Source organism: Arachis ipaensis, chromosome B2 (genome assembly GCF_059453495.1).
Source record: "Arachis ipaensis isolate K30076 ecotype BB chromosome B2, ASM5945349v1, whole genome shotgun sequence".
In the NCBI taxonomy this organism is placed as follows: Eukaryota; Viridiplantae; Streptophyta; class Magnoliopsida; order Fabales; family Fabaceae; genus Arachis; species Arachis ipaensis.
Window position 1 is genome coordinate 40,879,627 of NC_142437.1, and position 13,396 is coordinate 40,893,022.

The following is a 13,396-nucleotide window of genomic DNA, read 5'->3' on the forward strand; positions in this document are numbered from 1 at the left end:
CACCAGACACATGAGAAGCCTCGTTGGCGGAGAGGAAATCTATGTGTACAGCCGTGAAGTTCTTGCGTTGAACATGGTGGTCGTAGTGATGGGAAGTACAAATAATAATAAAAGAGTGAGTGGGATCCAAGGAGTCGTGAGAGAGTGGCGAAGGAAACGCTTTTTAGAGGTTATGATAAGTTTGAGATGAGTAAGGGAATATGAAAGGTTGAAATGAGGTGTTGAACGGTGGTTTTTGATGGGTTTGGGAATTTTAGTTTGCAGATTTTGAATCGAAATGTGTTAGTTATGTTCTTCCATGCTTTCTTGGCTGTTTTAAGCTTATTCCTTTTTAACTACAAATCAGACATAATAAAAGAATTGTATGAGAAAATTTTCATTTGAAAATTGGATGATGCGGGTAAATTTTTATAGTGGTTTCTGATATTCACGTAATTATTTAATTTGGTCTTCCAAGTTTTAATTTTTTAACAGTGGTCCTCCACATTCAGTTTTAGACACTATAGATTATTTTGGATGCTAACTCAGTTGACGGAATGTTAATGTGACTGCTGGAGGTAACTAATCGCTAGATGATGTGGCAAGATTGTAATGGTATCCAATTTAATCCCTTTTCCATTATAAAATTCTAATTCATCTCTAATTGTCTGAATTGTGTTCCTCTTCTTCTTACTTTTCTTTTTCTTGAATCAGGCAACATTCATGAATTTGAAAAAATTATAGGACAACCACTTTACACATATATTTCATTGCTGGAAAATGTGAGGGTTTTCATTTCATTCGGTTCCCGAAAGGTTGAAAGTTGAAACTCTTCGGCGCGCTTTGTTCACCTTTAATCATGATGTTGTTGTAATTTAGTGGCGAATTAAGATGCTGACTGGAAGAGAAAGCTTGGTTCGTTTGATCGGAAAACGGCGTCGCTTCCTTCCAATCGCCATTCCATTCTCTCCCTAACCCTTCCTCCTAACCAGGCATACCATCCTATAACTTCACTTTTCCATTTCTTTATCTTTCTAATATCAACTATTAATGCCCACCAACTGTTTGAACTTTGAACTCCCAAGACAAGTAGCATCTCACAATTTAACATGTCCTTAAATTCAGTTTGCCTCTGCATTTTTAACTTTATGGTGAATGATGAATTGATTATTTGGTCTGATAATAGCAGTTCTGGAATTCAGTTGGGGAAGGATAATGACTTGAAACGATTTAAGTCTTTAGGGGATAATGAGAATGAGAATGCACTGTCTTCGAGATTGTCCCGTTTGTGGGTCTAAGATCCCTGGAAATAACCGTGAAATAGAATAACCACATAGTACTCCATCATAGGGACTACTATGGTGTCTGGAACTGAATGTGGAGGATCACTATGAGAAAATTAGAACCTCAAAGACTAAATTGAGTAGTTGCGTGAATCTTAAAGACCACTATTGGGATTTACTCTAAGAGGAAAATATTAGACTTGAAAAAATTTGTGCAATTATAATCAACAAAACTTCTTTAAAATAAGGGAAAGTATGAGGATCCAATAAAATATTTGTACAATATGTACAATGGAGGTTTAGGGAGTATTAGAGATATAATCATTAGTGTTACATTTTCCCATCAGCTGAAGCTTTTGGAATGAGTGGTATCATGACATGGTATTAGAACTCTAAATTCGAAAGGTCAAGAGTTTGATCCTTGGTAAACCCCAAAATCGGTTTAAGCTTTTGGGAAGATGTTTATTATCCCTAGTACTCAGATGGTTATTCTAGATAGTATGGGAAATGTTCATTTATTATCCTAGTACTCAGATGGTTATTCTAGATAGTATAAGGGATGTTCATTTAGTAACTCAATAACTCATTACAAATAGTCCATTGGATCCCGTTAAGCTCAATTTTAGTCCGATATTAATCTCGTCCTTTTCTTTATGCAGGCAAAATTGGAACATCCTCGTCATTAATAACATATCAATTTGTTTAGGTTTAACACTTTTTAGAGTCTTGCTGTTTTTGGTGAGAAATCTATAACTTTGTTCATTTTAGGAGTAGTTATGTATTCTACTCAAGTGCATATAACAAAAAATTTTAATAGAACGAATTAACAGAAGTTTAACTTTAACAAATATATATAATCAAATTATTTTTAGTCAAAGGTAGTCAAAACATCAATGAAGCAAGAAGCTTGACTGACCATCTATAGAAATGTAACTGAGCTTGTAACATTATCCGTCATTCATGCATTTCTTGCTTCTCTAGACATGTTAAAGGAGTTAAAGTTACACATGTAGAGATGTACAATACCAAAATTAAGAGCTGTCTCATGTGATGGCTCAAAAAGAAAGAAAAAAAAAAAAAAACTTATCAGAGCTCCATAATCTAAAGCAAGTTAACATCAAAATCTTGCTATAACTAAACCTTTTTGTTATTCCTACCATTCTATCCTCTGTTACAGGTCATATCCAGAGTATTGTAATTTTGAACTACTTTTCCTAATACTGATCTATACACTTGGTAAATTGATTATGCTTCTAATCTATATCATTGGGGTGAAAATTCTATGGAAGAACTTCATATGCCCCATTTTTTTGCCCCCAACTACACACCCTAAGAGGAAGGTTATGCCTCAACATGAATTCAACTTCTGGTAGGGCTAATAGATGAGCCAGTAGCTGCATCCTGTACAGATTCTGGACTATATTTCATAAGCACCCTATCTTTGTTTTGGTTCCACCATTCTGCTGCTTGAGTCTCGTCAAATTTGCGCTTACTGCACCGAGAAGAAAAAAAAGAAAACAAGAATAGATGAAATCATATCCTTACAATGCTTTAGTCACATGCAATGCACATCCCCATATTGAGAAGCATGAATTTTCAAAGATTGAATCATTAGTAAATTTCAGATGGAATATGAAATATCATCTGAGAATTTATTGTATTAGCAAGTGACCAGTACCTGAATCTAATTCGTTTAAAAACTTTTCCACCAGAAGGTAATTCTACAAATGTTACATAAACACCACGTTCAAATTGTTCGATGGTCACTATTTCTTCTTGTTTCTCATTCCCGGGTCTGTGAGGATTAGATGATCTTGGCTTATTTGGACTCAACAAAGATGACTCATTGCTTTCTTGAAGAGCATTTCCTCCATTCATAGATGAACCAGCTTCAGCAGCATCAACGGTTTCTTCCATTTTTTGTTCTGGCTGTTTACGAGAGTCATTGTCTGCGCCATGTATATCATTTGCACTTTGTGACTTTGATTCCAACGTTGATGCAAATAAGGATTTGAATTCCATATTTTCTTTAAGAAATGTCTCAGCATGAGTATGCAAGGTTATTAAAGATTCATAGTCAGGAACTGGTGGCAAGTTCTCAGTCACTTCCCTCAACTGAAACCCACAAATAGATAGATAAACAAATAAATAAAAGAAAACAAATGTAGATGTGAGAGTAAAACACTTTTTAAATGACATGCTAGAAATCATAATCACCAATATCAATCATTTTTAAATGACATGCTATTAAAAGTAGATGTGAGAGTAAAACACTTTTGCTAGTGGGTACGTACAAGATTCCATATTTGTAATATCGAGAGTAAATAACTAAATATCCATTTTGGTCTCTAACAAATTCATAGGACAAATTAGTCCATTGGTATTTCAAAGTTCCCACATTTTTTCACCATTTAAAAAGTGGCATGTTAGTCGGTCCTTCCTTATAAAAGTATTGAAAATTTTTAAATGTACTTATTTGTATAGAGGGACTAAAGATTTTTAAGTCTTAAGAAATTGATTTTGATGAGTTTGGAAAACTCTAAATTAATATTTGTGATGACTAAATATTATTAAAATAATTAATTACAAAATTATTAATCTGATTTTCATTTAATATATATTGATTAATAATTTTGTTCCAGGTTTTTAATATTGGGCTGAAAATGAAATTCTGGTGCAAGCCCAATATGCCTATGAACACTCAGCCTTGATATTAATCTAATTGTGATCATAGTGGCTGAAACAATGTTGTGTTTTATTTGGGCCAAATTGAAGCTATTATTGCTACAAGCCCAAATTAATTTTGATGCTATAAGAACCAATGCTTGATCCAATATCCATCAGAAAGCAAATGTTATCATTTGCCTCGTGCTTTCCCACAGATCCCATTTCTTTACTTTGGATGGATTTCAAATTTAATTTGCTAGCATTGAAAACATAAATGTGAGAGAGAGAAATTGATTTGATGGGTTCAGTAACTCTACACGCTACCTTATACAAGGGAAGTTGGACTTTAATTTCACTTTATCATTATCCATTAGCTAATGTTCAAATTTCTCTCTCCTCTTTCTCATCTTTGCTTCTCTTCTTCGGTTATTACACAGGAAACCATGAAAGCAAAACTTAGCTACCAAATTGAAGAAAGGGCAAGCTACAAGACCATCACAATGATGGCAAGAAAACATAACAAAATAAAAGTGTTATGGCTGAGATTTTCACCAAATATGGTTAGATTTGGTGAAGTAATCTCGAGCTCTTCATGCTCAAAAAGAAGGAAGAAGATTCAGCCAGCAAGGAAGAGACTCTTGGAGGCATGGCTTGTCTTTGATTCTACTCAACCACCACAGGAAGTAGCTAGAGTGGCGAAGTGATGGTAGAGGCAGAGATTGAAGCAGATGAAGTCATCATCATCATCATGAAGCATCAAGGGCCAGAAATCCATCTTGGAGATCAAGCCAAGGATGGAGAGCTCAGATTGATGAAGAGTGATGACCAAGGAAGGACTAGAGGTAATTGCATTTTGGGTTTTGCATGATTATCTCTTCTCTCTCTGTGTGGCCGAACCAGTTCTGTTTCTTGAAGAAGAAGAAGTTGACTTGGGTTTTGGCTTCAAGTGTGAAGGCTTCTCTCTTCTATAAAAAGGGAGAACAGCCACTGTTTGGAGCAAGGAGTAAGATTTGAGAGTGCAAGGCACAGAAGTCTCAGAGTTACCTAAGCTAGCAGTTTTTCTTCTCCTTCAATGTATTCTGTTTAGTATTTTTCTGTTTAATTTTGTCATGTCTTGAGTCTCATGGAAAAAAGGCAAACAGTGAGGTTTGTATGAAAAAGTCATAGAGCGGAAAAAGGCAGAAAGCGCAAAATTAAAAGAAAAAAGCCATAGATGTCCTTAGAGTTCCTTTGTTCATCTATGTTGTGTTTCATGATTCTGTGGGAATCCCCTTGTAAGTTGGGTTAGCACTTTACAAATTGTAATCAGGAAGATTATAGTGAAATTCCATTATGTTTGTATGGAGACTGGATGTAGGCTGCACTGCACTTAGCAGCTAAACCAGGATATATCTGGGTGTAATTTTCTCTCTTCTCTACTCCAATTCTGTTTCTATTGCTCAGGAGTTCAAAGGCCAGCAAGTGTTACTAAGCTAAAAGGGGGCTAAGATTCAACCCCCCTTCTCTTAGCCACTGAAACCATCATATTTGTCATTTGAAACTTTTGTCGGAGTAAAAATTGGATATTTATTATATTCGAAGATTAAAAACAAAGTTTTTACTTTATACTATTTAATTAACCGACTCAATTAGCTGCCAAAGGTCACCAAATCAAAAGATCCTTCAACATATTTCAATTGTTTGAACTTTGAAAACTTTTATTTCTTTTAATTCACAGAAGTTCCTGTTCAAAATTTAGCTCTTCATAAAGAATAAAGATAACTAACTTAACTGTGTTTGATCAATTAATGTTTTCTTAACTCTTATGGTGTTAGAATAACAAAACGCTTTCATGGACCTCCAAAAATATTTGTCTCATCCAACACATGCACCAAAATCTAGTAATTTATTATTGGACGCATGTTTGATCAATCCCTATTTTGTCTTCTCTTTCTGACTTACTTATCTAAAACCACAATATCAACAAAGGAGAATAATTTTCATTCTTTATCCACAAAGATGAGAAAATCTGAAGATAAAAGAATCGTCATTGAGAGTAAGGGATTTGAGAACTACACACATATTTTCATCAATGGGATTAACAGGTTCATCAATGGGATTTGATTCTTAAACTACACAGACATATTTTCTTGCCAATTGTATGATTTTTCATTTCAATTTTATGCCAATCTTGATAAGTAATGCTTTAACAATGTTCAATAGAGGTACCTGATCTGTCATGCACTGGAGATATTCCTTCAGTATTCTATGCTTAGATGATTCCTCTTTAATCAATGAGGTAGATTCCTCAATCTTTTTCTCAAGTTCCCGAATCTTGATATCTTGCATGTCACTCTTCTGCTTCAAATTTTGATTCTTTATCCAGAAAATAAACATTCATAAGAAATAATTAATCAACAAGACATGTTGATATGAGGATTAAGAACTAAACCTAAAGCATGTTAAGACTAAAATTTACTTGGTTTTTTAATTTAGAGACTTCTTGATTCAAAAGATCATTTGTCTTCTTTAAACTATCAATGAGGCTTCTTGAAAATCCGGGGGAAGTAGAACGTGGTGGACTTGGTCTCCTTGCATACGGTGATGGAGGTCTTAAATTACTTGGTGTAGGTGGAGTTGGAGGTTGACTTGATTGTGTAATGGGAACAGAAGCATTCTGCATGACACTAGATGAACTTGGAAACACATCATCCATTGGAATACGCAAAGGAGCTTGAGCAACTCGGACTGTGGAAGAAAAGTCATGCAAAGTTATATTCTTACCCGTCAATGTCTCAAAGTATTTTACAGGATCGGTGCTGCGAGATGAGAGAATTTTCGCATTCTTTGCCTCTCTTGTATCAAATCTTTCCTTTCTATGAGCACGAGTAACATCCTTATTATAAGTGGAAGAAGCACTGCTAGTCTCATGAACTTTAAGCTTGGAATAACAAGAATCACACACACGATGTGGTTTGCTAGGTGTTGGAGCCAATGCTGCTCTTATTGACTTTTTGGAGCTACAAGGATGGCAATACACCAATCCACAATTATAACAATTATGCCTTTTTCTTGTAAAACCAAATGGTTGCCGGCAACCAGAGCAAAGTGATTGGTCAGCTCCAGAAATCCACTTATGTATGCATACACAAAATGTAAAGCTTGAACCACACGAAACATGCTTTACGTGTCTGTCTCTAAAAGCTTCAACCAAAATTGGTGTGTTATGGTCATCTGTGTCTCCATGTCCCAATCTTCCATTGGCACCTCTGCCCCATGTATATAGTTCACCTTTTGAAGTCACCACAGCAACATGATGTGAACCACATGATATTTCCTCTACAACCTCGCCTACTAAATTATCTTTGACCAGACTTGGTGTTCTTCCATTGGACATTGGATTTCCTAGTTGACCATATTTAGTTTCTCCCATAGTAAAGACCTGACCAGAGGCAGTGAGGGCAACAGTCATAGTGGTCCCACATGCTACCTGATGAAAACTATAGTCACTCAGTGCAGAGACACAAGTTGGTTGAAGATAGGTATCCTTGCTAGCATGGCCAAGACGATATTGGTCGCCATCGCCCCATGTGAAAAGCTTCCTAGATGAAGATGCATTTGTACCACAATGATCAACAACCTCTATAATTGCTGCAGTGTGCCATACTCCACATGCAACTTTGATTGCCCTTTGTCCACACATTAGGCGCACCTCCTTCGGATATGATACACTATCTCGATCTCCATGGCCCAAGACACCGAATTTTCCATCACCAAAGGTAAACAGTTTTCCAATGGAGGTAACCAATGCTGAATGCCATGTGCCACATGCTACAGATACAACGAGAAGTCCATCTAAAGGTCCTCCAATCTTCTTTGGTATCCAATGGCTCACTTCAGTGCCATGCCCAAGAAGTCCTGCATTATGTATGTCATCACCCCAAGTAAATATATCACCATGTGTAGACAGAGCACAAGTATGGTATTCACCACATGCAACAAAACCTACACTAGTAACAGCTAAAGACTCCACGAGTTGCAGTCTCCCACGATTTTTATGAAGCCCATGACCAAGTCTCCCTCCAGAGTCATCTCCCCATGTAAACACCTCTCCTTGCCTTGTAATGAGAGCAATGTGATGTACACCACACCCGATCTGATGGACATCAATAACAATATTAGACTCTAATGACTTAGGAGTTAGCACATTCTTTGTCGAAAGGACCTGACTCCCAAACCCATCGTGTGAGGCTCCATGTGCCCAAATTCTTCCCCATATGAAGACATCTCCGAGAGATTCTATGTCGTCTTGTCCGGACAATACACTACTTGCACAGCCAACACTTGACACACTGATACGAGAAGAACCATCTCCTCCACTTGTCCTCAGTGGCATATTTGAAGCTTCTGGTGCCACATCTGATCCAGCTGAATCCAATGAAGACTCATGAGAAGATGAATCCACAGAAAACCTGCCACGGGCGATGGTTGAAGCAAACTCTAATGCCACTCCAAAAGGACGTTCATTATGAGCAAAGTCAGAACAATCCTGCAAATGAAATTAAGGAAAGATGGTTAATTCATTTCTCCAAAAACTTAAATTTTAGATAACCAATAGAATTATCATATATAAGAAACCAATTAATTAGAGACTAAAGGAATTAATTGGAATTAGAGTATCATTCAAAGAAATTCCATTGAAACTCACATCTGTAAACTCACTTCTAGGGCGCTTACTATTATGTCCAGAAGATATTAATGCGTTAAGGCCCGCAAACCATACCTCCACCTCAGCTTTGTCCTTGCAGATCTAGAAACATGAAATAAGGAAAATCAATATAGTTGAAGTTTTCTGCAAGAAATCAATGTGATGGAAGTTACTATGTTTTCTAACCAAATCAAGTGATCGTTCCCCTTTTTTGTAAATAAGTGAAAATGACAGGTAGTCCTTTTCAGGGCGCAAATATCTTCTAAAGACAGCCTACAAAATTGATATATTTGGGTTAATTGCATCCTAAATAAATATAGTATCCAAATAACAAGCATGTCACATACTGTTCTCTGTCCAGGGACGATGCGTGAAACAGAAGATAACTTTAGACTCTTTTCCTTTCCATGAGAAAGCCAAATCAGCTTTGTTTCATCCTGTCAATGGCATAAAGTATGAACCTTTTATACAAAGATGTGAAATTCAAACTATATGATATGCATGCATGTAAACTTTTCACAAAAAAAAAAGAAACTTACTGCTGAGAGCCTAAATGGAACAACTTTTGGCTTCCCTTTTCGACAATACTTTACTAATTGGCTGCCCTTTTTTAAAATAATTAGTGCCTGCATCAAGATGTAAAATGAAAATTAACTTTTAATACCTAAGGCACCTCATCATTATAATCAATATTGGAAAATATAATACTATCAACAAATTCTTATTGCATAAAAAAAGAACTACTTTATTGATCACTATTTTACTTAATATATTTCCCATTGATAAGCTAAGAAGTGAATCTAATCATTACCCAATCAAAAACTATGTAAGAAAATGGTAAATAACTAAATAGCGTTCCATTTGAATGAAAGATTGTGTTCCCTATACATTTGCTTATTTAGTACCAGTATTCTGCTTGTGTTCCATTATCCACTAATTGTAATATATTGGGCTCCTATTTGGTTGGTCTTAAAGACACAAATACTCAGATATGGAGGTATATAGATATGGTTGGTGAAACAGAAGATAGACATGGCAAGATTGAAACAAACTGTCTCTATATGCATCTCATAAAGAAGAGCATTTGTTTCCCATTTTTTGCATCTGTCTCATCATGTTCCTCATCCCAAACGCAACCTTGATGTTCAGTGAAAAATGTTCAAGAAGTCTACTGCTATAGTGGCCACACAAGCAATCAAATAAATTGTAGGTGGAGTACCATCAATAGTCATACCTTCCAATTCACAAAGATTGCATATGAACAATAAAAAAATCAAAGGAAAGAGCCCTAATATTTTGAGTTATCTTTTCATAATATCTGTTAACTCAATGTATGTTCATATGGACACAAAAGTTGATGATAATTCCTTCAATTAAACAAATATAATCTGCAGAGTCAAATTTTCTAAGATTGGAACTAACTTGCTCAATATCACGGTCATAATTCCCATAACTAGCTGGATCTGCCATTCCATCTGAAAGAAACTGCAAGAGAACAACTGAAGAAAAAACTCAAGCACCATGCTTTCTACTTGGGCCTCTCATCAAAATCACCAAAAATACCTTAACATTGAAATTTTCCCCAAAGAAAGCATTAAATATTTTTATTCTTTTAATTTGTTTTATCTTTTGGGAAAAAGGAAAATGCTTGAAGCTCAAAAATGGATATGCTTGGGGGACAGATTTAGAAACCATAGAATGATCCAGATGAAGATCTTTCATTCAGCACCAAAAAAGATTGAAATTTTGGCAAAAGTACCTCTGAAATTAGCATGAAGAAGGGTGTGATGAATTTCTGAGAATGATTGCAATGAGCAGTTGTGTGTGAGAGAGAGAGAGAGAATGCGAAAGTTACGTAGAAGAGACGGGTTTGAGATATTGGCGCGCTTCTTTAACTAAACACACTATGCTTCACCTTCGTCTTAGTTTTTTTAACATTATTTTCTTAGTTTTTCAAGGCTATATGTCCATCGGTTGCACTAAAGTTTCTTTAGCATTACGTATAAACACAATATTGAATAGGACTAAGTTACGCCGTATATTAAAATTAATAATTAAAATAATTATTAGTATAAAATATATATTAAAATATAAATATATATTAGTAATATATTAAATTACATATATATTTATATATAAATATAATAATAATTAATTTTAATGATTAATTTTAGTGTAAGAATAATATTTTTAGAGAAAAGGACAAATAGGTCCTTAACCTTTTGTTCTGCAGACATTTTTGTCTCTGACCATTGAAAAATACTTTTAAGTCCTTGACCTTCACAAAACTTGGACGGATTAGTCCCTCCGTCCAAATGCCTCCGTCAGGGACTGATCCGTCCAAGTTTTGTGAAGGTCAGGAATTTAAAAGTATTTTTCAATGATCAGGGACGAAAATGTCCGCGGAACAAAAGGTCAGGGACCTATTTGTCATTTTCTCATATTTTTATATTGAATAAGTTATATTATTAAGAGTTCGAATAGTTTAGTATGGATAAATGATCTAATAATTGTAAAGGTTTAGTTATTATGTATTTGATAAGTTTATTATTAGTAAAAAATTTTAAATATTTTTATTTAATAAATATATTAAAAATTTTAATAATTTTTTATATTTTTGATAAAAACTTTTTTTAATTTATAAACTTAATCATGTGTTCTTAGAATACAAGAAAGATAAATTTTAATTATAAAAATTTAAAAATTATAAAAAGAAGCAAAATTTATTTTCTATTTATCAAAATAAAAAATTTAAAAATTTTTACTATAATAACATTAACATCTTTCCGAAATTAAATTCGTATTTTCTTTGTAAGCTACATTAAGATGACTCAAATATGGATTGTTATTATTGACATTGACCAATTAACGTAAAAGTGACATATGACATAATTAATATTTTAATTAAAAAGTTTGATTTGTACTTTATTAGTTTAAATGTTAAGTTAATTCTATTAAATTTTTTATTTTTATCGTATGTAATTTTCTGATTTAATAATATAAAATTAGAAACTAAGGGAGGACCACTAGAAAAATGTCACCATTTTGGAAGGATAGAAATGTGTTTCGGCCCGACCCGGCTGGGTTGTTATCCAATCGGACCCGATTAGCTGATTTGGCAGACCCCGCGACCGGATTGCGACTCGGGATACCTACCTCCTGGCAGTCAGCTGTGTGATAGCTGGGAAAGGAAGCTTTCAGGAAAGGGACCTCTCCTGTGGGACCCGCCCTACTGACAGGGTATATATGGGGAGGGTCCTACCCCTCCCCCGAGGTACGTCATTACCTCCCTTACTCTCACTGCCATCTATATCATTTCTGACTTAAACGTCGGAGTGTCATTGCAGGTGGCTCCCCCTACATCATAGCAACTCGGGAGGTCGTCTGTCCGCATATCCTGCTCACCAGACTCAGATCCAGGCCGATTCCCACCTTCTCACTCAAAGAATGTCTCCGACCCGTCTGGCACACGAAGTCCCGAACATTGGCGCCGTCTATGGGACTGGCCTGAATGGACTTTTTGTTGGGTCCTGTGGAGGCAGACGACAGAGCCGAACCACGCGGAGGAGAAATGGCACCCCGGAGCGGTAGGATAGCCTCTGCGGCTTCCCCGCGAACGTACAAGGTCCCCCCCGCGATGACCCGAGTTACCCTCGCGCTCTCAAGAGAGGCACCCCTTTGAAGGAACAGGCAGCGACAGCGCCAGAATAATACAGGAGTTGCAACATAGGGTGCAGAACTTGGAATGCGAGCTGGCAAGCCGAGAGCCCTACCAACCAGATCCTAGACAAGATCGCTCCCGATCTCCTCAAAGAAGAGGGAGAAGTCCCCGAAGAAGTCGTTCTAGACACACACCGAGCCCCCGATCAGAATCGAAAAGTCAAGGGGAAAGCAGGGAGGTGCCAAGAAGATGGCGAGACCCCCTTATTTACACCCGACCACCGACAAGACAAACTACGGAGGGGAACCGAGAAGACAGCAGAGAAAGAACAAGGAGAACGTGACGTCCCATAATCATGGGGGCAACCCCTTTCCATCATTCTATCCTCGAGGTCCGGCTACCAAAGCACTTCGATAAGCCAACAGACATGAGGTACGATGGGACCCAAGACCCCCAAGAGCATCTAACAGCCTTCGAGGCCAGGATGAACTTGGAAGGGGTGGGCGATGAAGTGAGATGTCGCGCCTTCCCCTTCACCCTAGCGGGACCGGTAATACGTTGGTTCAATGCCCTCCCCCAAGGCTCCGTGACGACCTTTGCGAATATCACCCTCGCCTTCCTAGCTCAGTTTACCACACGTATTGCTAAAGCGAAGCACCCAATCAACTTACTCGGAATGACACAAAGAAGCGGCGAACCGACCAGGAAGTACCTGGATAGGTTCAGTGACGAGTGCTTGGAGATTGATGGCCTAACTGACTCGGTGTCCAGCTTGTGCTTGACGAACGGGTTGCTAAACGAGGATTTTAGAAAACGCCTTACCACCAAGCCCGTGTGGACAATGCAAGAAATCTAAAACGTGGCTAGGGAATATATCAATGATGAAGAGGTTAGCCAGGTCATGGCAGCCAACAAGTGGCAGCCCCCCTACAACCACGCTCGTCAGCCCGGTAACGGGGAAAGGCCTAGGGAGCACTCCAAGGACGGAGCTCCGGCGAAAACCTTCAAGCCGTTCCCCCGGGTAGGGAAGTTTACCAACTACACCCCCTGGCAGCCCCAATTGTTGAAGTCTATCAGCAGATCACCGATAAAGGCATCCTGTTGAAGCCCCGACAGCTC

General features: G+C 37.1%; 2 protein-coding genes and 1 long non-coding RNA gene across 5 annotated transcripts; 2 read left to right on the forward strand and 1 right to left on the reverse strand.

Moving 5' to 3' along the window:
* Nucleotides 1-368: 368 nt before the first annotated feature.
* LOC110268808 (uncharacterized) lies at nucleotides 369-830 on the forward strand. The gene is made up of 3 exons (XR_015905285.1): nucleotides 369-400; nucleotides 492-594; nucleotides 694-830. It is a non-coding gene; the product is annotated as an uncharacterized LOC110268808 (long non-coding RNA).
* Nucleotides 831-2,196: 1,366 nt separating this feature from the next.
* Nucleotides 2,197-10,552, reverse strand: LOC107627150 (PH, RCC1 and FYVE domains-containing protein 1-like). 3 transcript variants are annotated; one of them, XM_088505387.1, is made up of 10 exons: nucleotides 10,376-10,552; nucleotides 10,039-10,115; nucleotides 9,156-9,242; nucleotides 8,964-9,053; nucleotides 8,803-8,889; nucleotides 8,617-8,718; nucleotides 6,388-8,457; nucleotides 6,138-6,284; nucleotides 2,941-3,377; nucleotides 2,197-2,754 (listed from the first exon to the last, which is right to left on the reverse strand). In XM_088505387.1, exons 2-10 carry the CDS (start codon nucleotides 10,084-10,086, stop codon nucleotides 2,622-2,624), a joined length of 3,201 nt encoding a protein of 1,066 aa, XP_088361513.1. In that variant the 5' UTR covers nucleotides 10,087-10,115; nucleotides 10,376-10,552; the 3' UTR covers nucleotides 2,197-2,621. The 3 variants fall into 3 exon arrangements, with proteins under 3 accessions (XP_088361513.1, XP_020971425.1, XP_088361514.1); XM_021115766.2 differs by having other exon boundaries at nucleotides 10,039-10,101; nucleotides 10,376-10,520; XM_088505388.1 differs by lacking the exon at nucleotides 2,197-2,754 and having other exon boundaries at nucleotides 2,842-3,377; nucleotides 10,039-10,091; nucleotides 10,376-10,520.
* A 2,080-nt stretch (nucleotides 10,553-12,632) lies between these two features.
* Nucleotides 12,633-13,133, forward strand: LOC107627149 (uncharacterized). The gene has a single exon (XM_016330008.1). It carries the CDS (start codon nucleotides 12,633-12,635, stop codon nucleotides 13,131-13,133), a length of 501 nt encoding a protein of 166 aa, XP_016185494.1.
* The last annotated feature ends 263 nt before the right edge of the window (nucleotides 13,134-13,396 follow it).